Below are 26241 nucleotides of genomic sequence, written 5' to 3' on the forward strand. Positions count from 1 at the left end.
AAATCTTATGGATTTCAACGAAATTTAATTAGACTTGAGTGGTATAAAGCGCTGTGTTCGACAAACTAACAGTTTTAGTCAGATATTTTATTTATTATAACATGTATTATAAGCATAATGTTGCAAGATCTTTTTGTCGACGTGTGTGCTAGTGCTGTTTCCTGTTCCGAAAACGAATGGAACTCGCTGCCTGATTTCGTTGTGTTTGCTGGGAAATTGAAATTGATGTTAACTGTGTCGTCAAAAAATAATATCTAATCTAGTTATTGTTTTTAAAATGTTTCATTGTTATCACAGCCATTAACCCGAATAATTTAGTCCCTCCCCGTGATCGACTCTCCCACTCGCGAGCCACCGTTGATGAGTTGATTTATCGGGACTATAGTGACCAGGGACCAGTACATTAACTTTATTAGGTCAATGCTTAAGCTAAGTTTTTCTAAATCTCAACACTTATCGTTTTAATAAGTTTTGAATGACAAAAGGCAGATAAAAGATTGATCAATATAAGTTTTAAAGATCATTTTAAAAAGATGTAAGAAATCTTTTTAAGAATAATTTTGTGTTCTTTAATGTTTAAATTTAATACGTTTCACACTCTATACACTTTCCGAGACCTACTGTAAATGCAACAGATACAGGCGGAAGTGGCCATACTTTTCTAACACAAATAAATAAAACAACTGATCATGGAAGAAAGAAACGAATAACATATTTTTTATTAAAAAACTAATCGATAAACAGATATAAACGCAGATGGTTGAGTAAGTATCCCCCTTTTTTCGGTGTTCTATACATTCCCCCACAGACATTTGTCTCTGAAAAAAATGCCATATATATCTTAATGTTAAGGTATACATGTATATGGAAATAAACAGCTGCGCCATGAGCGCATGATACGCCCGTCGCGTTGTAAATAGATATAAACCAGTCACAAAAGATTCATGAAAACTACTCAAAGCATTTTTGAGTAATTGTCCGAAAACTGGAAAATCCCCCTTTTCAATGAATAAAACCCCATAACTCGGAAACGTAAAATCTTAAATTTATAAAAATCGAAAGGGAGCTCACATCAATAGATATAAACAATTCACCAAAGTTTCATGAAAACTGTTCAAGCATTTTTGAGTTATTGTCCGAAAACTGGAAAATCCCCCTTTTTTATACGACCGCAAAAAAATTTTGCGGTCGTATATTGGTATGACGTTGGCTTCGTCGTCGTCCGAAGACACATTGGTTTTCGCACAATAACTTTAGTTTAAGTGAATGGTTCTCTTTGAAATTTTACCATAAGGTTCAATACCACAAAAGGAAAGTTTCGATAGATTTTGGGGGTTATGGTACCAACAGTTAAGGAATTAGGGGCCAAAAAGGGGCCAAAAATAAGCATTTTTGTAACTTCCAGACATTACTTGTGTGTAAGTGTATGGATCTCTCTGACATTGTACCACAAGTTTCCATATCACAAAGGGAATGCTGGGATTTATTTTTGGGGTAATTGCCTCAAAATTTTAGGAATTAGGGGCCAAAAAAGGGGCAAAAAAACATTTTTCTAGTTTCATGATAATAACTTGTGTGTAAGTGTATGGATCTTTCTGAAATTGTACTACAAGGTTCCATATCACAAAGGGAAAGCTGGAATTGAGTTTTGGGGTAATTGTCCAAAAACGTTTAGGAATAATGGGGCCAAAAAGGGGCCAAAAATAAGCATTTTTCTAGTTTCCAGACAATAACTTCAAGTGTATGGATCTCTCTGAAATTTTACTGCAAGGTACCATACCACAAAGGGAAGGCTGGGATTGATTTTGGGGGTAATTGCCTCAAAATTTTAGGAATTAGGGGCCAAAAAGGGACAAAAAACAAGCATTTTTCTAGTTTCAGGACAATAACTTGTGTGTAAGTGTATGGATCTTTATGAAATTGTACTACAAGGTTCCATATCACAAAGGGAAAGATGGGTTTGAGTTTTAGGGTAATTGCCCTAAACCTTTAGGAATTTGGGGCCATAAAGGGGCCTAAAAACAAGCATTTTTTTAGTTTCCAGACAATAACTGTGTTCAAGTGTATGGATCTCTCTGAAATTGTACTGCAAGGTACCATACCACAAAGGGAAGGCTGGGATTGAGTTTGGGGGTGATGAATCATAAGGGGGTTCAAAAAATTTTGGGGAGGGATTTTTTTTTTCTTTAAAATTTTCCATTTTAAATTGGTTATTTCTGATTTATATATAAAAGCAAATAATAATGATATGGTTTGAATAGGTAAATTAAATTTTTTTAAGTTCTTAGACCACATTCATTCTGTGTCAGAAACCTATGCTGTATCAAATATTTAATCACAATCCAAAATTCAGTGCTGTATCAAGCTTGAATGTTGTGTCCATACTTGCCCCAACTGTTCAGGGTTCGACCTCTGCGGTCGTATCAAGCTGCGCCCAGCGGAGCATTTTATTAATGAATAAAACCCCATAACTTGGAAAGGTAAAATCCAAAATTTATAAAAATCGAAAGGTAGCTCACGCCAATAAATATAAACAATTCACCAAAGTTTCATGAAAACTGTTCAAAGCATTTTTGAGTTATTGTCCGAAAACTGGAAAATCACCCTTTTTTAATGAATAAAAACCCATAACTCGGAAACGCAAAATCCAAAATTTATGAAAATCGAAAGGGAGCTCACGTCAATAGATATAAACAATTCACTAAAGTTTGATGCAAATTGGTGAAAGATTTTTGAGTTTTTGTCCGACATGTTGACGACAGACGGACGGACGGACAGACGAATGGACGGACAGCGGTATACCATAATACGTCCCGTAAACGGGAGTATAAAAATTAAAGACATGTGCATATATTCCATACAAAATAGAAATAGGAAAATATCAAAATTAGTATTTGCTGTTTATTTTTTAACCGGATTTTCGAAGGAAATATCGGTTATTAAATTGGGGATGTACGGCGGGCGGACGGGCGGCTGCCAAACAGTGTCTCCACAATAACATGAAAACGCTTTAACAATTTTTTTTTTCAAATTTAAATATGTTGTTTCCTGGGATTTAATAAAGGTCTAGTTCAATTTTCAAGATTTTAGTATTTCTCCTTTTTGAGTTATCGCCATTTTTAATATCCAAAATTGGTATTTTTAAATATTTTTCTCTCTTGTTATCATATTATGACTAAGCATAATGTCTTATCTCACAATAAAGATTGGAGTGACAGATTTATTTGAAAAATTTCTATTTCCTCAGTGGTGATGATTATTAGCTATATTATTAGACATTTTGAAGTTAATTACATTATTAATTATTAATTAGATCTGGGTTATATCTTAGCATATGATAATCATTGGAGTGACAGATTTATTTGAAAATTTTCTGTTTCCTGATAAGATCTGTAGGACTGTATATATAAAGTTTGAAATTTACTAGTAGGACTGTATAAATGAAGTTTGAAATTTACTCTTCATTATTAGACATTTTGTAGATAATTAAGTCTCCCTAAACCATATATATTCTTACCCCATCCCCCTTCAATTTGAGAATGTGCTTTTATCTTGTAAACGGTCGAGATCCCCACCCCAAAACCATATATATTTTTGTATGGGACAAGAAAAAAAATCAAATGAAATATTGGGGGAGTCCCCGGGTTCACCCCCACCCCCCTTCTTTTTGTAAACGGTCAAGATCCCCACCCCGAAACCATATATATTCTTGTATGGGACAATAAAACAAATCAAATGAATTAGAAGGCAAGTCCCCTGGGGTCACCCCAACCCCCTCCTGTTTGAGAACTTGTAAACGGTCGAGATCCCTACCCCTAAACCAAATATATTCTTGTATGGGACAATAAAACAAATCAAATGAAATATAGGGGAGGCCATGGGGGTAACCCCCTTCCCCCTTCTTTTTGAAAACTTGTAAACGGTCAAGGTCCCCACCCTGAAACCATATATATTCTTGTATGGGACAATAAAACAAATCAAATGAAATTGAGGGGAAGTCCCCTGGGAGAACCCCCACCCCCTTCTCTTTGAAAACTTGCAAGTGGTCAAGATCTCCACCCCGAAACCATATATATTCTTGAATGGAACAATAAAACAAATCAAATGAAATTGAGGGGAAGTCCCCTGGGGTAACCCCACCCCCCTTCTTTTTGAAAACTTGTTAAAGGTCAAGATCCCCACCCCGAAACCATATATATTCTTGTATGGGACAATAAAACAAATCAAATGAAATATAAGGCGAGTCACCTGGGGTCACCCCACCCCCTCCTGTTTGAGAACTTGTAAACGATTGAGATCCCCACCCCTAAAACATATATATTCTTGTATGGGACAAAAAAACAAATCATATGAAATAAAGGGCGAGTCCGCTGGGGATCACACCCCTCCCGCCTTTTGAGAACTTGTAAACGTTCGAGATCTCCACCCCTAAACCATATATATTCCTGTTCGTATTTTCAAGAAGATTTGAATGACATACAGGGTCAGTCCATAGGTGTCACTTTTGCATATCACAAACCAATTTGTACTGGACTTTTCCCAGTGTCAGGCGACCATGGGAATGACGAATTATCGGAGCTTTGTTTGGGAGACTTTGTAACAGCATCCTGTTACAATTATTTCTTGTTACTGATAAGTTGTATAGATTTGAAAAGACATTGTATTAATGATAAATAAAATTTTGAATTTTTTTCTTCTTTTCTTTGGTAAATTGTTTGAAGAATTTTGTGGCAAGTTTGTTTGTTATTCTGTAAAAACTAATTTTCTGAATGCTATATATTTATTTTTGATGACGTGAACTCCTTTAAAAACTAAGTTTATATTGTCTATTGATAAACATATATTTAGATTTCTGATTTTGGGCCCAGTTACAAGTTGGTCCAAATCGGGGTCAAAAATTAAACTGTGTTTGATTTCAACATAAATTGAATATATATAAGGTTCTTTGAAATACTTAATCTAAACCTGTATTTCTTTTCGTTATTAATAAGATAATACCACATTGAGGTCCAAAGGGTCCTAAATTAAACTTTTATTTAATTTCATCAAAAATTGAATTCTTTGGTTCTTTGATATGCTGATTCTAACAATGTTTGAGTGTTAAATCATATCTAATTTTAGAGAATTAAACTGGTTGATGTAATTATATTATTGATTATAATTTGAAAAATTGCATCATATCTTATTTTAGAGAACTATTTATCCAGTTTGAGTTATTTCCCTTTGCACAGAAAATATTATGGATAAAATTAACCTGTGTTTCATTTCAACATAAATTAAATATATATAGGATTCTTTCAAATGCTGAATCTAAACCTGTATTTAAATATTAGATTTTTGGGCCCAGTTTTCAAGTTGGTCCAAATCTGGGTCCAAAATTAAACTTTGTTTGATTCAACAAAAATTGAATTTATGGGGTTCTTTGAAATGCTGAATCTAACCATGAATTGAGAGATTTTGGATTGTGGGCTCCTTTATCAAATTGGTCCACATTGAGGTCCAAAGGGTCCTAAATTAAACTTTTGTCTGGTTTCATCAAAAATTGAATTCTTGGGGTTCTTTGATATGCTGATTCTAATATGTACTTAGATTTTGGATATTGGACCATAATAGGTATTTAAATGTCCAATTTCAAATATTTCAGTTCTTTGACCTCATTCATTTTGTGTCACAAACCTATGCTGTGTCAAATATTCAATCACAATCCAAATTCAGAGTTGTTTTAAGCTAAAATGTAGTGTCAATACTTGCTCAACTGTTCAGGGTTCGACCTCTGCAGGAAAATCCGGTTTGCTGTCACTCTGACAGCCTCTTGTTTGTAATTCACTATACAATGCTATTGTGCATGGAAAAACATCTTCAAATTTCATCAGCTATGAGACGGCTACTTTTTTGAGAAAAGCTATATACCGATAGCAATAGTATATGTCACCTGTTACCTGTTACCTAATCTGTACGTTCCGCCTCTGTCAGGCGCACCCCCAAACGGTGTATTCGGGATTTGCTATATACACGGGTCATAATCACACCTGAACTTCGTCATTATACAGGGATTGGCATTACTAAATTCAGTCACATGTAGTTTCCGATTGTATTAAAAAAAAATCAGAACGGGATTTTGAAAGCAGAGAAAACTGTGCACCTTATAATCAGCATGACTTTATCAGATGACAATGCAAATACTAAAAATCCAGGCTAAATATGAGGCGTAGTAGGTACTTTGATTCAGTCACGGACCCACAATGTCGGGGGGGGGGGGGGGGGGGTGGGGGTGTTCTAGTATATATAAAAATAAGAAGATTTGTATGATTGCCAACGAGACAACTGTCTCCACCAGAGACAAAATGACATAGAAGTTAACAACTATAGGTCACCGTACGGCCTTCAAGAATGAGCAAAACCCATACCGCATAGTCAGCTACAAACGGCATCGAAATAACAAATGTAAAACATTATGATTTATGTACAAAACAATGAAAGAAAAACAAATATGATATACAGCAACAAACGACAACCACTGAATTACAGGCTCCTGACTTGGGAAAAGCACATACAGAATGTGGCGGGGTTAAACTAGTTTGCTTGCGCCTTACCCTCCCCTAACCTGGGACAGTGGTGTAACTATATATTTTTTTTAAAGCAGTATATATGTAATTATGTCCAGCCTCAAAATATGCCCTTTCCTCAAATCTGTGTGCTGTAAGCTCATGCAACTCAAATCTTTGTCCCTTTGTTTATTCAAATCTGTGTTTTTTAGGTACTTAATAAGCTATTAGTAGCACGAAGCTAATGTCTGTACGTGTCGTTTGGTTTCACATCAATTCTATTTGACCATTTGGCCATCAAGGTTTCGTTGATTAGTTGACGAACTTAGAAAAAAAGCTTATGGACAGTACTGAAATCCCACAAAAGTAGTTAGATGAGATCTTTGTTTTGTTCTCACTAAATCGTACCATACTTATCATTATAATTTATAGGCCATGCAATGACCTACATGTATATTTATAATGATTTAATTTTTCCTGTAAACAAAAGTAAAATGAAGTATACAAATATCAACCTATTTTTATTTAGGAAGCATTTTTAACCGAATTTTCGAAGTAAAAATTGGTTATTGATTTAGGGATGTACGTCGGGCGGGCGGGCGGCTGCCAAACAGTGTCCGTTCATTTACATGAATATGCTTTAAAGAATTTTTTTTCAAATTTAGATATGTTGTTTCTTGTGACTTAATAAAGGTCAAGTTCAATTTTCACGATTTTAGCTTTTCTCGTTGTTCAGTTATAGCCCTTTCCCAAGAATTCAGTTTTTGATGAATTAATCAATTTCTGTTCAAAGGGAAATAACTCATTTTTTTAAAGATTTTTAAAAGACATTGTATTAATGATAAATGACATTTTGGTTTTTTTTCCTTTTTTTGGTAAATTGTTTGAACAATTTTGAGGTAGGTTTGTTTGTTATTCTGTATTAACTAATTTTCTGAATGCTATATATATATATATATTTTTTTTATGAAGTGAACTCCTTTAATTAAATAATAATCTATTTTTAGCTCACCTGGCCCGAAGGGCCAAGTGAGCTTTTCTCATCACTTGGCGTCCGTCGTCCGTTGTCGTCGTCGTCGTCGTCGTCCATCGTCGTTAGCTTTTTACAAAAATCTTCTCCTCTGAAACCACTGGGCCAAATTTAACCAAACTTGGCCACAATCATTATTAGGGTATCTAGTTTAAAAAATGTGTCTGATGACCCCGCCAACCAACCAAGATAGCCGCCATGGCTAAAAATAGAACATAGGGGTAAAATGTAGATTTTGGCTTATATCTCTGAAACCAAAGCATTTAGAGTAAATCTGACGTAGGATAAAATGATTATCAGGTCAAGATCTATCTGCCCTGAAATTTTCAGACAAATCTGACGACCTGTTGTTCGGTTGCTGCCCCTGAATTGGTAATTTTAAGGAAATTTTGCAGTTTTTGGTTATTATCTTGAATATTATTATAGATAGAGATAAACTGTAAACAGCAATTATGTTCAGCAAAGAAAGATCTACAAATAAGTTGTCATGACCAAAATTGTCAGTTGACCCCTTTAGGAGTTATTGCCCTTAATAGTCAATTTTTAACAATTTTTTGTAAATTTTTGTAATCTTTTACAAAAATCTTCTTCTCTGAAACTACTGAGACAAATTTAACCATACTTGTCCATAATCATTATTAGGGTATCTAGTTTCAAAAATTTGTCCGATGACCCCGCCTTCCAACCATCATGGCCGACTTGGTTAAACATAGAACATAGGGGTAAAATGCAGTTTTTGGTTTATATCTCTGAAACTAAAGCATTTAGAGCAAATCTGACTGGTGGCAAAAATGTTCATCAGATATAGATTTATCTGCCCTAAAATTTTCAAACGAATCCGACAACCCGTTGTTGGGTTGCTGCCCATGAGTTAGTAATTTTACAAAAATTTTGCAGTTTTTTTTTTTTATCTTAGATATCATTATAATATCTAATATCTAATACTATTAATTATGATTTTAACCTTTATTTACATGATTTCCAAAGCATCAGTAAATACAGGTGAGCGACACAGGCTCTTGAGAGCCTCTAGTTATTATAGGATATATTTCATTACATTTAAAGTTGTTGACATTGATAGATAAGTTGCAGATCTGTATTAGTTTGTGACAAATGAAAGAAAAACAAGAAATGATTGTAACAGGATGCTGTTACGAAGTCTCCCAAACGAAGCTCCCATAAGTTATTCCCAGGGTCGCCTGACATTGGGCAACGTCCATTGAAAATTGGTTTGGTCCAGTAAAGTTATATGCATTAGTGATGCCTGGGGACTAACCTTGTATATCATTCAAATCATCTTGGCATGACAAACCAGAATATATATGGTTTAGGGGTGGGGATCTCAACCATTTACAAGATACTAGAATATTGGGGGTGGGGAAGAACCCCTGGGGACTGGCCCTATACGTCATTCAAATGTTCATTACATGACGAACAGGAATATATATGGTTTAGGGGTGGGGATCTCAACCATTTACAAGATACTAGAATATTGGGGGTGGGGAGGAACCCCTGGGGACTGGCCCTATACGTCATTCAAATGTTCGAGACATGACAAATAGGAATATATATGGTTTAGGGGTGGGGATCTCAACCATTTACAAGATATTAGAACTTTCTCAAATGGCAGGGGGTCGGGATGACCCCTGGGGACTAACCCTGTCTATCATTCAAACCATCTTCGCATGACAAACCAGAATATATATGGTTTAGGGGTGGGGATCTTGACCACTTAGAAGATATTAGAACTTTCTTAAATGGCAGGGGGTGGGGGTGACCCCTGGAGACTAACCCTGTATTTCATTTGATGTGCTTTATCATGACAAACCAGAATATATATGGTTTAGGGGTGGAGATCTCGACCATTTACAAGATATTAGAACTTTCTCAAATGGCAAGGGGTGGGGGTGACCGCTGGGGACTAACCCTGTATAACATTTGATGTGCTTTATCATGACAAACCAGAATATATATGGTTTAGGGGTGGGGATCTCGACCATTTACAAGATATGAGAACTTTCTCAAATGGCAGGGGGTCGGGATGACCCCTGGGGACTTACCCTGTATATCATTCAAACCATCTCAGCATGACAAACCAGAATATATATGGTTTAGGGGTGGGGATCTTGACCACTTAGAAAATATTAGAACTTTCTTAAATGGCAGGGGGTGGGGGTGACCCCTGGGGACTTAACCTGTATAACATTTGATGTGCTTTATCATGACAAACCAGAATATATATGGTTTAGGGGTGGAGATCTCGACCATTTACAAGATATTAGAACTTTCTCAAATGGCAGGGGGTCGGGTTGACCCCTGGGGACTTACCCTGTATATCATTCAAACCATCTCAGCATGACAAACCAGAATATATATGGTTTAGGGGTGGGGATCTTGACCACTTAGAAGATATTAGAACTTTCTTAAATGGCAGGGGGTGGGGCTGACCCCTGGGGACTTTCCCTGTATAACATTTGATGTGCTTTATCATGACAAACCAGAATATATATGGTTTAGGGGTGGGGATCTCGACCATTTACAAGATATTAGAACTTTCTAAAATGGCAGGGGGTCGGGATGACCCCTGGGGACTAACCCTGTATGTCATTCAAACCATCTTAGCATGACAAACCAGAATATATATGGTTTAGGGGTGGGGATCTTGACCACTTTCAAGATATTAGAACTTTCTTAAATGGCAGGGGGTGGGGGTAACCCCTGGGGACTAACCCTGTATTTCATTTGATGTGCTTTATCATGACAAACCAGAATATATATGGTTTAGGGGTGGGGATCTCGACAATTTACAAGATATTAGAACTTTCTCAAATGACAGGGGGTGGGGATGACCCCTGGAGACTAACCCTGTATATCATTCAAACCATCTTAGCATGACAAACCAGAATATATATGGTTTAGGGGTGGGGATCTTGACCACTTACAAGGTATAAGAACTTTCTTAAATGGCAGGGGGTGGGGGTGACCCCTGGGGACTAACCCTGTATTTCATTTAATGGGCTTTATCATTTAGAACATTTTCAATTAAAAAGTTTGTGTCTATCACGAACGGTTTTCAATTTATAATCATTTGAAAATTTAAAAAAATAAAATCCCATAGGGTTCTATAGTAAAACCCTCTTTTCTTTTTGCCCCTCAAAGTACCCCTTTATAAACCCCATTGCAAAAACAAAACCCTGATTGCACCACTAGACATGTTAGTCTAACATATTGTGAAACCCTAAGTTAATCCGACAAGCGGTTTTGGAGAACGGGTGCGGACAAGTTCAAATTTAAAAGCGGCGGAAGAAGAAGAAGAAGAAGAAGAAGAAGAAGAAGAAGAAGAAGAATAATAATAATAATAAGAACTGAGCAAAAACAATAAGTCTTCCCAAACTTCGTTTGGGAGACTTAAATATTTGGAACTATTAATTATATTTGAATATAATTTGAAAATAGATATACATTGTGTTACATCATATCTAATTTTAGAGAACTATTAATCATATCTAATGTTAGAGTACTATGTTAAACCATATTTCTGTTCAAAGGGAAATAACTCAAACTTATTCCATGAACACATGATAACATCAAAATTTTTTTTTAACTATTTTTTTAAGGCATGTGTGTTATGAAGGTAGATGTCACAGTTTTTATGTGGTATTTTATTTTTGTCGTGTGTGTTAATGTTTAATTTTTACATGATCCTGTTTGGGGTTCAGATTTGCAAATATCATTTTCATTATTAATTGGATATTAATCTATTTTAAATATTCAATCACAATCCAAATTCAGAGCTGTTTTAAGCTGAAATGTTGTGTCCATACTTGCTCAAATGTTCAGGGTTCGACCTCTGCAGGAAAATCCGGTTTGCTGTCACTCTACAGCCTCTTGTTTTGAATTAACCATTACTGATTGGGCAATTGATATATTCCTACCACAATTCCGTTAGTAATAGAATTAGTCCAAATAATTATGACGTCTTGAAAGGCTGTTTTAATTTGTTGCTGTGACGCCATCCTACGACGCCATAAAGTCGAAGCCATCATTTTTCCTTTTAAAGGAGACCCAATGTTGTCATAAAATCTTCACGGCCAGAAGGTCATCGTCATCTAGGATGGAATTGTAGTTTATTTCATCATTACTTTTGGATATTTCTGAGAAATGTTTGCACCTACAAGCACACAAAAGCTAAGAATTTGCATAGATGTAAATAATTCTGGCCGTCAGTGAAGATTTCATGCCTAATTATGGTCTCAAAGTTGAGCGAAAAATAATCTCTAAAATAGTGCAGCCGAAAAAATGGCATCGGCGTTATGACGTCGTAGGAAGGCGTCAACGCAAAAAATAGCCTTTCAAATATTTGAGCTTAGATTGATTTTACCATTCTTTTTATGTCCTTTTGGTCATAAAGTTCCTCACGTATTCAGGGTTATATAAATCCTTTGCTTTCAAAATTTGGTGTTTGAGCGTTACTGATGAAAGTAAATCAAGAAAAGCGCTTCAGACTCACCTATTTATAAAGTCTGTTTTTTGTTTTAAGGAGAGATTAACACAAAAGGAGATCCAAAATCAGGGCCTTCAAGATAGTGGTCTCTATCTGAAAGATATCTAATTATAGAAATGTATAGATATAATAAATTGCAGGTCAATTGAATGTCACAGTTGGTGCAATAGGAGAGTGCATAGATGGACATGGATGTGGAGAAAAAGAAGAACAAACTCCTGTCAAATCACCATCAACAGAGGAGGTAAGTTACTTACAAATGTAGTATCTTTTACATTTGTATTGGTCTCTACCAGCTCATCAACGTTCTTTGTAAAATATATCACTTTTCCCCGGGGACAAACACTTTTGTTGCATTTATTTAGAGAAAAGTGTCTAAAATGGTATAACAGGGCTATCTTGAGCCAAAATTTTTAAACCTAGAAAAAGCATGCCAAGAAAACCAAGAAAATTAAGGATATCTTAACTACAAAATTTCTGGTTTTGATTGCTTAACAGGACTGTAAGGTTTCAAATCGATACTTCGAAATGCATCGATTAGATTTAAGAATTACTTTTGGCTATTGAGGAAATGTCTTTCAGCTGACTTGAATGAAAGGAGGAATACAACTGTATCATTTAACCACGTCGTGGTAGCAATAGGTACCTAATAAATACTATTAAAGTACAACTAGCGACCATGTTTGAAGGTGGTTGGAGCAGAGGCATATAATACCAGAGATTGGAAACCTCATGAAATTGCCATATTATCTATTGAAATATCATACCGTTTTCTCTTATTATTTTTCATCTTATTTCCAGGAAGTTTACTAATATGGCTGAAAAGGTTTGAAAAACATATCTTTTTTAAATCAAGTTATAAGTCAAATATTGGCATAAAATATTGAATATTCATCACTGTCACAAAACCAGCTGTGGTATTGGAACGTTGACTGCTTCTTTATTGCTTAAAGATAACTTCATTATGATACAAAATAAAAAAGAGGAAATATGAATTCTTGATACTAAGATATGTTTGTGATTTTCGAGATTTTTAATTCATACAAAATCATTGAAAATATTTGATATTGGATATAATCACTAATATGAAAATAAGGAAATGTGGTATGATTGCCAATAAGACAACTATTTAACAAACTTCAAATGAACTGGATATTGGTAATTATAATAGGCAACCGTACGGTCTTCAACAATGTGAAAAAGCCATACCATATAGTCGGCTATAAAAGGCCCCGACATGAAAAATGTGAAACCATTCAATTGAGAAAACTAACGGCCTAATTCATAACAGAACAATTTGCGAAAAAACAAATATGACAGACATGAACCAAAGACAACCACTGAATTACAGGCTCCTGACTTGGGACAGGCACATAAAGAATGTGGCGGGGTTAAACATGTTTGAGAGCGATTAACCCTCCCCCTAACCTGGGACAGTGGTATAACAAACTATAAAAATCAGCTGAAAAAGGCTTAACTCATCAGATCGATACAAAGCAGAAAAACATCTAACAAAGACACAGACCGGACGTGACAGGGTATTTATACATCCCTAACAACAGAAAAGACACTCAGTACAGTCGCAGTTACTGACAGCTAGTCCAAAGCCAATAACAACTAATAAAAAAATCATGTAACTAAGACTAAAATATGAATCAGTACATATCCAACATCCAATGGATTTGGTCTAAAGACGTCATTAACAGTCAGAGAATTAAAGAACCTTAGTGAGCGCGCTCACATACCCCCACGTCCACACATTGTCACTGGAGAAATAAAATAACTGTAAGGAAAAAAAAATTGTATAAGAAAAAAAAATTGAATCATAATTTCCTGTCGATATGCACATCTACATAGTATGTCCTTATTATCTACAAAGTTTCATGAAATTCTGTTGTGTGGTTTCAGAAGAGTTGCGATGAAAAACTGTTGCAGAGGTATATTGAAACAAATAAGTTCAAAGGGGCGTAACTCCTAGAAAAAAAATTGATTCATAATTTCCTGTCAATATGCACATCTACCTAGTATGTCCTTATTATCTACAAAGTTTCATGAAATTCTGTTGTGTGGTTTCAGAGGAGTTGCGATGACAAACTGTTGCAGAGGTATATTGAAGCAAATAAGTTCAAAGGGGCTGAACTCCTGGAAAAAAATTTGAATCGTAATTTCCTGTCGAAATGCACATCTACGTAGTATGTCCTTATTATCTGAAAAGGTTTCATGAAATTCTGTTGTGTGGTTTGAGAGGAGTTGCGATGACAAAAGGTTGCAGTAGTATATTGGGCAAATAAGTTCAAAGGGGCGTAACTCCTAGAAAAAAAATTGAATCGTAATTTCCTGTCGATATGCACATCTACGTAGTATGTCCTTATTATCTACAAAGTTTCATGAAATTTTATTGTGTGGTTTCAGAGCAGTTGAGATGACAAACTGTTGCAGTAGTACATTAAAGTAAATAAGTTCAAAGGGGCGTAACTCCTAGAAAAAAATTGAATCATAATTTCCTGTCGATATGCACAACTACATAGTATGTCCTTATTATCTAAAAAGTTTCGTGAAATTCTGTTGTGTGGTTTGAGAGTAGTTGCGATGACAAGAAACAGGACTGACGGACTGACGGACGGACAGACGGACGGACGGACGGACGGGTCAAAAACTCGTTGCGTGGGGTATAAAAACATGAACTAAGGCGTTGTGCAATGCCAAAATATAGGTATCGACAGATTGTAGTACCGTTAAAGTGCATGGGCACTTATTGCGCCCCTTTGATAGCAGATTTATTCCTGTATTGCTATGAAACACAGTTTATGGCCAAACTCAGTAAAGAAACATCATTGTTACATTTGGTTGATACATTCAACAATACCTACCGTTATCTTGATGATATGTTTTCGTTAAATAATCCAGAGTTCTCTAAATATACTACCGAAATTTACCCAAAGGAACTTACTTTAAATAAATCTAACATAAACAGCAGTGGTTGTCCTTTTCTAGATTTAGACATTTCAATTTCTAAAGGGAAACTCCATACTAAAACTTACGACAAAAGAGACGATTTTTCATTCCCTATTGTTAAGTGTCCTTTTTTAGACGGCGATGTTCTTTTGGCTCCATCATACGCTGTTTATATATCCCAGCTCGTTCGTCATGCCCGTGTGTGTATTGATGTCATAGATTTTAACGAACGTAATTAATGTATCACTGGTAAATTATTAAGTCAGGGATTTCGTTACCATAAATTACTAAAAAACATTTACTAAATTCTTTCATAGATACAAAGATTTGATTAGTAAATTTGGCTGTACCTGTAGAAAAGTAAATTTGGCGGTACCTGTAGAAAACTTATTAAAAACGGTATTTCACACCCTAAATTATACGGTAATATTGTACTAAAAGCGCGGAAATCACTATGTGCCCCGTTTAAACTCATCGAACCTTTAAACACACTTATTAGTAGAGGTTATCTTATTAATTTTGTAATAAGATCTTTGAACATTATTTACATTGGCACTAACATCGATTTTGTCATCAACAAATTAAAACATATTTAAATTTGTATTATTTTCGAATGTTTTTTGGGGATGTATAATTACACATCAACGTTTATTTTCTAGAGATTGCTTTATCTATACTAGTATATAACATGATACATATTTATTATAAGGTTAAATCCTAATTATCCTACTGCCTGTCGATACTTTTATTTTGGCATTGCACAAGTCATGTCTTCTTTGACTGTCATAGCGTTAAAACACTAATTCCTGGGATGTTTTAATTAATTTTAGTCTCTGATGCATGATTTTTTTTATTAATTGTTTTTGGCTTTTAACTAGCTTTCAGTAACTGCGAGTACTCTCAAATCGTACTTTCGTGTTAATTTGACCTGTTGACACAATTTGTAATGCATTTCCGTTATTCAATGTTTACTTATTTTGTGTTATATCCTGTGTCACTATTTTTAATATGTACCACCTTTGATAAGTATTTAGTATGACGATAAATTTTCACTTCTGTACTCGTACTGTGAACAAAAAAATTATTCATTTTGTAAGAAATGTTCCGTACTCCTAAAAACAAAATTATTATATTTAAATTTACCTGTGTACGTTACTTTATTTAACGCCATTTTGACCCATGTTAAAGTTATTTTTTTTTTACATTGTTCTTCATCTTTTTTTTATATCAATATTGTATTTATATTGTGTCATAGATCCAACTTATTCGTTCAGTGTATGTTTATTTGTTTTTTGTTTATATGTCTTTTTGATCGCGTTAAGCCATTTCAATTGATTTTTTATAGTGTGTCTTTTTATGTTGTAATGTTACACTACTGTTTCAGGTTAGGGTGAAGGTTGGCGCCTGCTAAAATGTTTAAACCCGCTGTATTTGTATACAACTGTCCTAAGTCAGGAGCCTGTTGTTCAGTGGTTGTCGTTTGTTGGTGTGGTTCATAAGTGTTTTTCGTTTTCGTTTCTCGTTTTATCTATATAGATTAGACCGTTGGTTTTCCTGTTTGGATTGTTTTACACTAGTCATTTTGGGGCCCTTTATAGCTTGCTGTTCGGTGTGAGCCAAGGCTCCGTGTTTACTTTTTACACATTGTGTTTTAATTTACTGATAACAAAATCAAAATTTATACCAATAAATTTTGATATTCAAAGATTTAATTACAGTGTTGAATTAGAAACCTTTTAGAATAAGTTTATTTAAAGGATTGATAAGTTTACCAAGATCTAAATTTCCGGGATCGGTAAACAACATCACCATAAAAATTAGGATGCGCTTTTCCGTTTGAAATAAGGTACAGCCAAACTTTTAAACCAAATCTTTGTATCTATCGAAGAATTTCGTAAAGGATTCATGTAATTTGTGATAAAAAAATCCCTGAATTAATAATTAACCAGTAATACATAGATTACGATCATTGAAATCCAAAACGTCACTACAAACACAGGCATAGCGAATGCGTTGGGATCAACACCGTAAGACGGTGCCAAAGGAACATCACCGTCCAAAAAAGGAAAATTTACAATAGGGAAAGAAAAATCGCCCCTTTTATCGTAATTATTTTTGTAGAGTTTCTCGTGTAACACTGAAATATCTAAATCTAGGAAAAGACAGTTATTGCTGTTAATAATTGATTTATTTAAAGTAAGTTCCTTTTGGGTAAAATTTCTGCGGTATGTGTATTGATATTTACGTGATACCACCACCACATTGTTGGCTGCTTTGTCGGCCGGTAAGAACACAAAATGCTTTGCGAGTACTTGAATTCTGTTTTTAATCCTAGAAATGGGCGTAATACTTTTTATCTATTTCTATTTTTTTTCGAAATGTGATATGCGAATATCAACAATATTCAGACATTTATTTAAATAAGAATCAGGATACTTTTGTCAGATTTCACCCGTTTACACCAATTTTTACAATAGGATGAAAGAGCATCTTAAATGACCTGACGACACTCTTTCCAATTTATTTTCGACGGTGAACGATATTTAGGTCCTTTTTTCAGAAAGTTTATAACCTTTCGGTCTTGAACGATGTAGGTCCACTGTAATTAGAATCATATCATAAGAAACTATAGGTGGCTCTATGTTATCAAAATATGGAGGTACAAAGTTTTGAACGGTAGAGTCATTAAAATACTAGACAAACATACTTCTATCATAAATGCACATTTATTCAATTTTAGGCCAGTTTGTGTACTAAAATTTAAATAAGACGCTCTCCATCTATTCGTGGTAATCATCTCTTTCTATGTTACATTTTTCAAATTCAAGCATTTATTTGGTGCGCGGTCTATATACCGTTATTTACACAGCATACTGGTTACCGGAATTTTGGATATACCAAATCAGGTACTTCATATCCGGAAAACAGTTAATATATGCCCTCCTTTTTAAATTAAATCATACATTTTTATATTATTCGAAATCATCAGTAAAAAAGGTGTTCTACAAGGATCACCTGTCCTACACCTTTCATTTGATACCTGAATTACCAAAATATGTTCTACATACTTTGATATTCACACTCTATGCGTAGGAACTATTTTGTTTTAAATGTGTACTACTTTCCAGTATGTTCTTTTTGACCGGGACCGATTTGGTGGTGTTACATCTTACAAAGTCTACCCGAATTATTTCAGTTCGCCAATAATTTCGCTCAAACCGGTGCTAGGGTCGTATTATACTTGCAGTGAGGTGAGAGTTTCTTTTGATCCATGTTGAAGGCCGCACTGTGACTCTGAGATGAAGACCAGTAATTAAAGCGCTGCTCCAGTGCTGTTTAAGTGTTTTTTTTGCTGTGCATGTACTGGTTTTGTGTCATGGATGGATATCCTTTGTTTTTCTACAATTCAACCAACGTTTGGTAGCGATTTGTTTTAGCATAATAAAAAAAATAGGTTTTGTATTACTTTGTGACAAATATTACTTGTCAAGTTAAGGTGGTTGATATATTGAAATTTGGATTTAGTTATTATAATTACTATGCTGAAAGATAATACACCTTATCGCTATTTGGAAATCTGTCCCGCTTGACCCCAGAATCTGTCCCGCTTGAACTTTTGACGTCATACAACAATCACTTTTCCATTGTGGCGTCAGATATTTTCTATTATGACGTCAAAATTTTACGGGAACTTTTGTGATGTCCAGTAATGGCGAACAAATAGCGATAAGGTGTATCGGAAGATAATCGGAAGATAAAAATATCATCCAATCATCGTAACATTTGGACATTCAAATAATAATTAAAAAAATATTGCCCAAAAAGTATTGCATGTTTAAAGACGGCTGTCAGTCAAAATTCTGAAAGGAATAAAAATGCATAGTTTCCTTAAAGTTAAGTAACAGTTTTCTCCAAGGACGTCTTCGGAATAACTCTTTATCCTTATTTTCTATTTTAATTAAAAGGTAAATTTTAAGGTAAATCGGGTTTCTTCAACCATCTTTGACTGCAAAAAAGCAGAAAACAATCAGTCTAGATTTGTATTACTAAATTTGAGACAAGAATGCTGCATGTGCGACTCGAATATTTCCACGCCTTGTCACCCACTTAAATTACAACTTATAAATTGTACTGCAAATATTTATAGAATAACTAATCGAAGAATTCAAATAGAGAAAAATATTCAACGAGTGACCGAACAACACATTAATTCACGAATGCGCGTAGCGCATGAGTTAATTATCAGTGTTGTTCGGTCACGAGTTGAATATTTTTCGATATTTGAATTCTTTGATTAGTTATTCTTTTTATTTCATTGGCAAATGGCTTTTTTTAATGAAATTAATGTAGAAAATGTAAGGAACTATATCTTTTTTCTACGCATTCACAATTTGTTTTGATCCGACGTTATCGACGTCTTGACAACGCCTATTGTTGTATGACGTCAGAGAGTGAAATAACCACGTTTATTTCACATGTGAAATTATCGGTTTTTATTTGACTGGGAAATCAATGTAATTCAATGCTACCAATGTAATAAAACAAGGTAACCATTAGGTGTCCCTCTCTGGAACGAACTGAACATTTAGTCTGACGCAATAATTTTTGGTAACTTTCATGGAGTCATTTAATTTTTATAGTCTTTTTTTGTATCCTATTTACCGTTTTAATGCAGCGGATATATTTATTAGCCCACGATGCATTCTATCAGGATGCCGAATGCTTTGGATTTTTCGAGGAAATTCAACATAGATCGTTGTATGAAATTATGCATTCTGTAAACCAAGTAAGAAATTCTGACGGATCAGTCACATTAAATCATTTTTAGATATGGAAATCATACAAGAATGACAAGACACTGTTTGCATTATTTTAAAAAGCACTAATTTCTATATTGTAGCCAACTGAATCACTGCCCATCGATGTGCAACAAGAATCAAATGCAGATCTTCGAGAGCGTGTGATATGGAAGTTGTATGAAAAATTGTTTGATTCAGTGAAAACTAAAGATGATATACCCGAGGTAATGAATTACGCAGATACAATCATCACAAAAATAGACAAAATAATCCACAAATGTATTGTTATATCGTTCAGAATGGAAACAGTAGAGAAATTAGATGCTTTCTGGAGTCTATATCACTCAGGCGGGCTCGTTTCGGCTTTAACACGAGATATTCTTACACCACAGAGGCGCCAACAGATGATTATAGAGGCACACAGTAACAACATAGAACTGTCAGATGAAGACTTTCACTTTCAACTTAATATCAGAGAAAGTGACTACATATTTGCACGGGATATTCTGACACACAAAAATGGTAAGATTACAACGTATAGTAGGAGTCGTATCCTATTCTACTGTTTTAATGCAGCAAATATGAATATTTGAGGTCACCAGTGCATTTTATCAGGATGCGGAATGATTTCCGAAGAAATGCAACTCAAGTCGAAGTACGACATGGTCCTATATTATACTTATGCTAATTAAACCTCAGTATCCATCGTTGAGCAACAAGAATCAATTGCAGATATTCGAAATCATGTTATATTGAAAATGTATGACAAATTATTTTTATTCAGTCCCTTAAGGTAGTAGGGGTCCAACTTAAAATCGATAGAATATTTTGATAATTAGCCAAAAATATAACAGTTTGATTATTTAAGAGGAAAAAGCACTATTATGACCCTGTCACAATGGATTTGAAATAATAATATTAAGTTATCATACAGTACACATCAACCTCTTCCGTCTCTATCCATGAGGTTTACCTTTGTACTGATTTGTTTTCTTGGAAAATTTTCTTCAAATTTTATATAGATTTAAATTTTTCAGCTTTTCATGATTTCAATATAATGATCACTGAATATCTAAATCTTTTATTTACTGATTTAATCATTTTCAAAGAATTCAGCTCCTTAAGGTAGAAGGGGTCTAACTTTAAATCGATAGTATATTTGAATAATTAGCCAAAATATAGTTTATATCATGTCTTTTATGAAAATATAATAAAAATATGGGTCACGTTGTTTTTCAAGCAACAGGTTGCGCAAAATTGTCATAAAATGTGCTTTCAGAAAATAAAAGGAAAATTGGGGTCATTGGACTGGGCGCATTGCATTTGCACCAATTTTTACAAAATCAAATCTTTCATTTGCGCCACAAGGTTATATTTCATTTGGGCCAAAAAAATAATGACTACATTTGCGCCCTTTTACAGGTAACATACAACGGAAAAGTTTAAATATTCATCGCTATATCGCGAATAAGATTTTTTTTTATAGTATTCCCCCTGGGTAATCAATTGAGTTCATACTAATTTCTAATACAAAACTGAGATTCACTTTGGTTTAAAATCATACAGTGTTCACATGTTTGATGTGTCAAGATGGACATTGTCAATTCGGGGATAAAAAAGAGAAAATTAGTCCGTAATTTAGGATTACCACAAATATAGGTTATCTAATGTTCAGAAAAATGGGACAGGTCGTTTAGGAGTACCAAAAAAACTTGCAAAGCCAGAATAACAACAGATATGGACAACAAAAAAATATAAAAACTTTGAACGACACAACAATGGTTTTCATCGAACGTATCAGTGTATAGTGCTTTCATTATGGTTCTATAATGACTAATTTCTGATAAATATGTTTTATTATGCAAACAAAAACTGTGTTTTAAAATTATTATTAAAAGTTTCTTTTGAATAAATCTATTTTTTTTATCTTATTTACCTGTATTTACATGTAATATTGGCGCAAATGAAATGTTGTTTTTGGCGCAAATGAAAGCCAATTGGCACAAAAGCAAAGCACCGATTGGACTAGTTTACTTGCTACAAAACAAAATAGGTAAATTCACAACACATACAAAAGTATGGAAGTAACATTATCTGAAGTATCTCCCTTAAATGGAGAATTTAGAAGAAAACAAAAATGAATCAAACAAAAAATATTGTTTTTGTAAAAACAGTCGTAAAAATAAGATAAAAAGCATAATTTTCTAACATAATATCTTTTAAAGTCCTATGAATTCCTAAAAAAAATTGTACATTACATTAAAGATCTAGACCTATTGTTTTCTGTTATTCAAAAAAATGACGATCTACCTTAAAGACATATATAAGGTTTTACGTTTGAATGATCGAGATGTGCTTATGTTTCGTATTGGTTTTTTTCAGAACCATTGGTACCAAGAAATACCATGGAATCTGTCATTCTTCATGGGACAGGAGGTTCTTTTCTAACACAACACAACAAAAACACTGCGCTGAGAGAATATCAAAGAATTTTATCTTTCAGAATGCTCCAAATCTTCGATGATCCATTTGTCCGAGATTCCATACCCGAGTATTTGGTACAACTAGCCAAGTTAGGTGCATTTGAGGCGGTGCAGCTTTTTTATCAATCAATTATTTACAAGTTAGAAACCGAGGTCAAGCGTGATTTAGGAAATCATAACGTTTATTATCTCGCTTACCTTCTTGCCAGCGTTGACAATAATGAATGTCAGTTGAATTACAATGGCGACAATGTAGATCTACAGATAGGAGAAAAACAAGTAAGCTTCAATCAAAATGATTGGAAAGCTTGTTTGAACTATTTGATGATAATTGCAAACAGAATTAGATTTAATAGCACGCTAGTGATGACTTTCCTTGCGGTTAAGCATGTTAGTCAAATTGCTACTGAAAGTAATCAGAATGCTGCATTGTTGAAATTGTCAAAAATGGAGATGTTCCCCCTAATTGCAGGAGCACATTTTGATCCATACCAAATAGCAAGCCTTGCTGAAAATGAATATTTAACACATTCAGCTATCTTTGAATACATGTACTACAAATTGCTTTCATGTAACAATATATGTCGTGAATCGGTAGGAAATTTGGATTGTCTTAATTTTGAGCTGGAAAGGGAAACAGTATATCTCCTTAACCGTATCATGAGGGAAGGAACCAAATTCAGAACATTACTGTACGCACCAGAAAAGGCAAGTATAGTACCGGAATCCGACTCAGAGCCAGCCAGATACGTATCAGAAAATACAGGGGGTAAGGTTATCAATACATTTCCAACAATTACTCTGCATAGACCATCCAGCGATGTAGGTAGTATGCAAATATTCTGGTTTAATAACAAAAAAATCATTGCTAACCGTATCTGTTTACCTGAGTATACAGACACTACCATGTCGTTCATTTTGGCCATTGCACAAGGAATCAACTTGCATGGTTCAGGAGAAGTAAAAGGTGAAATATGTATAGATCCAGCAGAAATCGAAAGAAAATCAAGAGTTCGAGCAAAGTTATCACTAACACACGAAAACTTTAGACAAGTGTTTGTTGTCAGCTATCATGCAGTCTGTCGTGACGTCAATGGCATTCCTGGGTCCATTCCATCTAAGGAGGATTCTGAGGAGAAGTTATCAAGCAAATATTCCCCAAGAAGCACGTCTAAATCGGTCGGTCCGTTAAAGATGGATTTTACTTCTGTTCCAGTGAGGGACGCTGATATTGTATCACTCCAGAATGCATTTATAAATGGGATTGACGTTAATGAACTGAATCTGTCTGAAACTGGAATTGATGTTTTACAAGCTTTTAAGTTATGTAAAGCTCTAATGTCAACTAATATCACTCAGCTGATTCTAAATGACAATAAGCTTTTTACAAGAAAGATTGATCACAACAAAGAATTGGGTTTAAGGAACCTGACGAGTCTTGAGGTGTTGGAAATGCGAAACTGCGAGTTAGGAGATGAAGGTATGTTGGCATTGAAAACCGAACTTGCACAGTTGAGGAACCTGAGAAGCATAGACGTTTCAAAAAATGATCTAACTGATATAGGGCTTAGAACATTATGTCAGTCACTACTGAATAACACAGGCATCAGAGCTTTGAGATTTCATGAAAACAATTTTGGTCCTAATGGTGGATTGATTCTCTCAATGTTAGTTGAAAGTTTGCATTTCCTTGAAATCATCAATGTCTGTTATTGTGGATTAGGGGATGACGGCACTGAGGATCTAGCAAATGCCCTACAAAGCAAACAGTTGAGGAAAATAAATTTTCGTTGTAACAATGTTAGTCAAAAAGGCGCGATAAAGTTTTTCAGGTTAATCAAAGATAACAGTCATTTGAATCATTTCGAATTCGGTAAAAACGAAGTGGGGATAGTACATAGACAGATAGGAACAGGAGCCGTTGCAGTCCCTGTTGATGAATCAGATGAAGTAAGCGGAGTTTTTGTAGACGTGTTGAAATCCTGTGCAAAGTCAATCGAATATTTAGGTCTGTGGCAGTGTGGCATCGGTAACACAAGCATCTTAGATAATTCGAAAGTACTGTCAGGTTTTACTGAGCTCACTGAAATAATTTTACAGGCAAATGAATTGCAAGACAAGCATGCAACCGCAATTGGCCAGTCAATGTCGTCATTACCCAGGCTACAGTCTCTAATGCTACGCTCAAATAACATTGGACCAAAAGGTGCAGCCGATTTAATCGATGGGATTGAGAAATGTCCATCTCTACGGACAATTATTTTGGATCGGAACAAAATCAATGACTTTGACACTTTGAAAAAAATGGTAGAAGTTGCTGCGAAATCTCTTCCATATTTACAAAAGCTTGATGTGTCCTACAATGTTGAAATGCTTGTTACTGCTAGAGAAGATGTCAAGTATAAAATGTTATTGGAAACGACAAGAAGATGTCTACACGAAGCAGAGGTTGAAGAAGGAGAGATGCAAACAAGAATAGAGGGTACAAGTTTGTTGACGCATGAAGATCCGAAGAGAAGTAAAACAACAATTATTGTGATATGAATGAACACCATTTACCAAATAGTCCTATAGTTTGTGCTTTTTATATGATTGTATTGTTCGTGGTTTGTCTTCATACCCAATTGTGCTGATTTTAAGTTGTTTAGTACCGTTTATATATCAATTTATGAAATGATCAATAATAGTTTCACCATTTTTATATTTTACACCAATACAAGAAGAGAAAAGTTATGAAGTCCTTCTCAATAACTGCCACAAATACGTTGAAACTTTATTCAAGCCAGGTGTAACTGACAATATAATTGAAATTAAATCTCCCCTCTGTGCAGCGATGATACATACAGAAATAAGCGAGTGCGGATATTTAATTTGATAAGATTGATGTTACTGAATGATTACACTGATAAGCCGTAAGATTCAAAGTAAATATAGAATTTGAATTTGAATTTGAATGAGACGGGGTTTCAGTTGTTTTAGCTCAGTTATAAGCTGTAATGCATGTACATTATTCAAACTTGAAGCTTTCACTTAATTCAAAGAAAATATAAGTTTCTTGCACAAGTAATTTATTCGATGGCACAACCAACGTTTACACGTGGCAGCCGTAGTGTTGCTCATGCAAGTTCAAACCCGGTGATAAGTATAATTCGATAGGTCACATTCGGGGAAAAGGGGACGGTATTGTAGTTACAACAATTGGAACATATCCGTTGCATCTGTGAAATAGATATTCCATAACGGTCAACCAACTCGTGATGGCGTCCGTAAAATTTACGAAGGGATGATTTCAACTTCACCATTTGGAACTCTTGGTTTAAGATCTTTCTTGTGAGTAGAGACCCTCTATCAAGGAAATCATGATAGGAAATACAAGCCCTTGAAAATAGTTTTAAATGGGAGATATATACTTCGTTTGCATGCGTATAAGAGATGCGGTGCTTAAGCATAAGGGTTGAGATATGCAAATGGTATATAACCGCAAAATACCGTCTGACGGTAAACACACTTAAAAATTCAAATTGGAGGATCAAAGAGCCGGGACTGGGATCATTGGAGTGAATGGACAATCAGTTGTAGTGGCTTGAGGAATCTAGTTTTCAAGTAACTGCAGTAAGTACGTTAGAAGAATTCTGATTGCCAAATGTATATTTTATTTAAGTAATTTTAAAATCTTTTCTACTTGAACGTTTTTTCCTATAGGTTCGTTTATAAAACGAAACCCAACGCTGACGGTAATATGAGTTGACCAAACAGCATAATGGTAATAATGTACTAATGCGTAATCTGGCAACATTGGAAACAAGATTTAGGAAATAATTTTTAATTAAGGAACATATCTCCCTCGTGCAAAGCTCTGATTCCTCATCTAGATTTGACTCTACTTTAGGTCCTTTTTGGTTTGATCTGCTCTTCAACATAATGT

At 34.7% G+C, this 26241-nt stretch overlaps 2 protein-coding genes across 6 annotated transcripts in view; one reads left to right on the forward strand and one right to left on the reverse strand.

Annotated features, from left to right (window-relative positions):
• Window positions 1-25049, forward strand: part of LOC127728512 (uncharacterized) — a 31628-nt gene extending 6579 nt beyond the window's left edge. Inside the window, exons 4-6 of the mRNA XM_052235916.1 lie at window positions 12220-12323; window positions 19935-20355; window positions 22216-25049. Coding sequence (XP_052091876.1) covers window positions 12220-12323; window positions 19935-20355; window positions 22216-24860 — 3170 coding nt within the window. The 3' untranslated portion in view covers window positions 24861-25049. The remainder of the gene's footprint in view (window positions 1-12219; window positions 12324-19934; window positions 20356-22215) is intronic.
• The window catches only part of LOC127728532 (E3 ubiquitin-protein ligase TRIM33-like), a 316221-nt gene that overhangs the window by 55583 nt on the left and 234397 nt on the right, over window positions 1-26241 (reverse strand). The window contains exon 2 of one of the 5 annotated variants that reach the window (XM_052235974.1): window positions 1305-2313. The exons of the other annotated variants lie outside the window; for them this stretch is intronic. The gene's annotated coding sequence lies outside the window, so the exon portion shown is untranslated. Of the gene's footprint in view, window positions 1-1304; window positions 2314-26241 lie in introns of those variants that run through there. 5 annotated transcript variants of the gene reach the window in all.

The sequence above is a fragment of the Mytilus californianus genome, unplaced genomic scaffold (genome assembly GCF_021869535.1).
Source record: "Mytilus californianus isolate M0D057914Y unplaced genomic scaffold, xbMytCali1.0.p SCAF_2, whole genome shotgun sequence".
Taxonomy (NCBI): domain Eukaryota; kingdom Metazoa; phylum Mollusca; class Bivalvia; order Mytilida; family Mytilidae; genus Mytilus; species Mytilus californianus.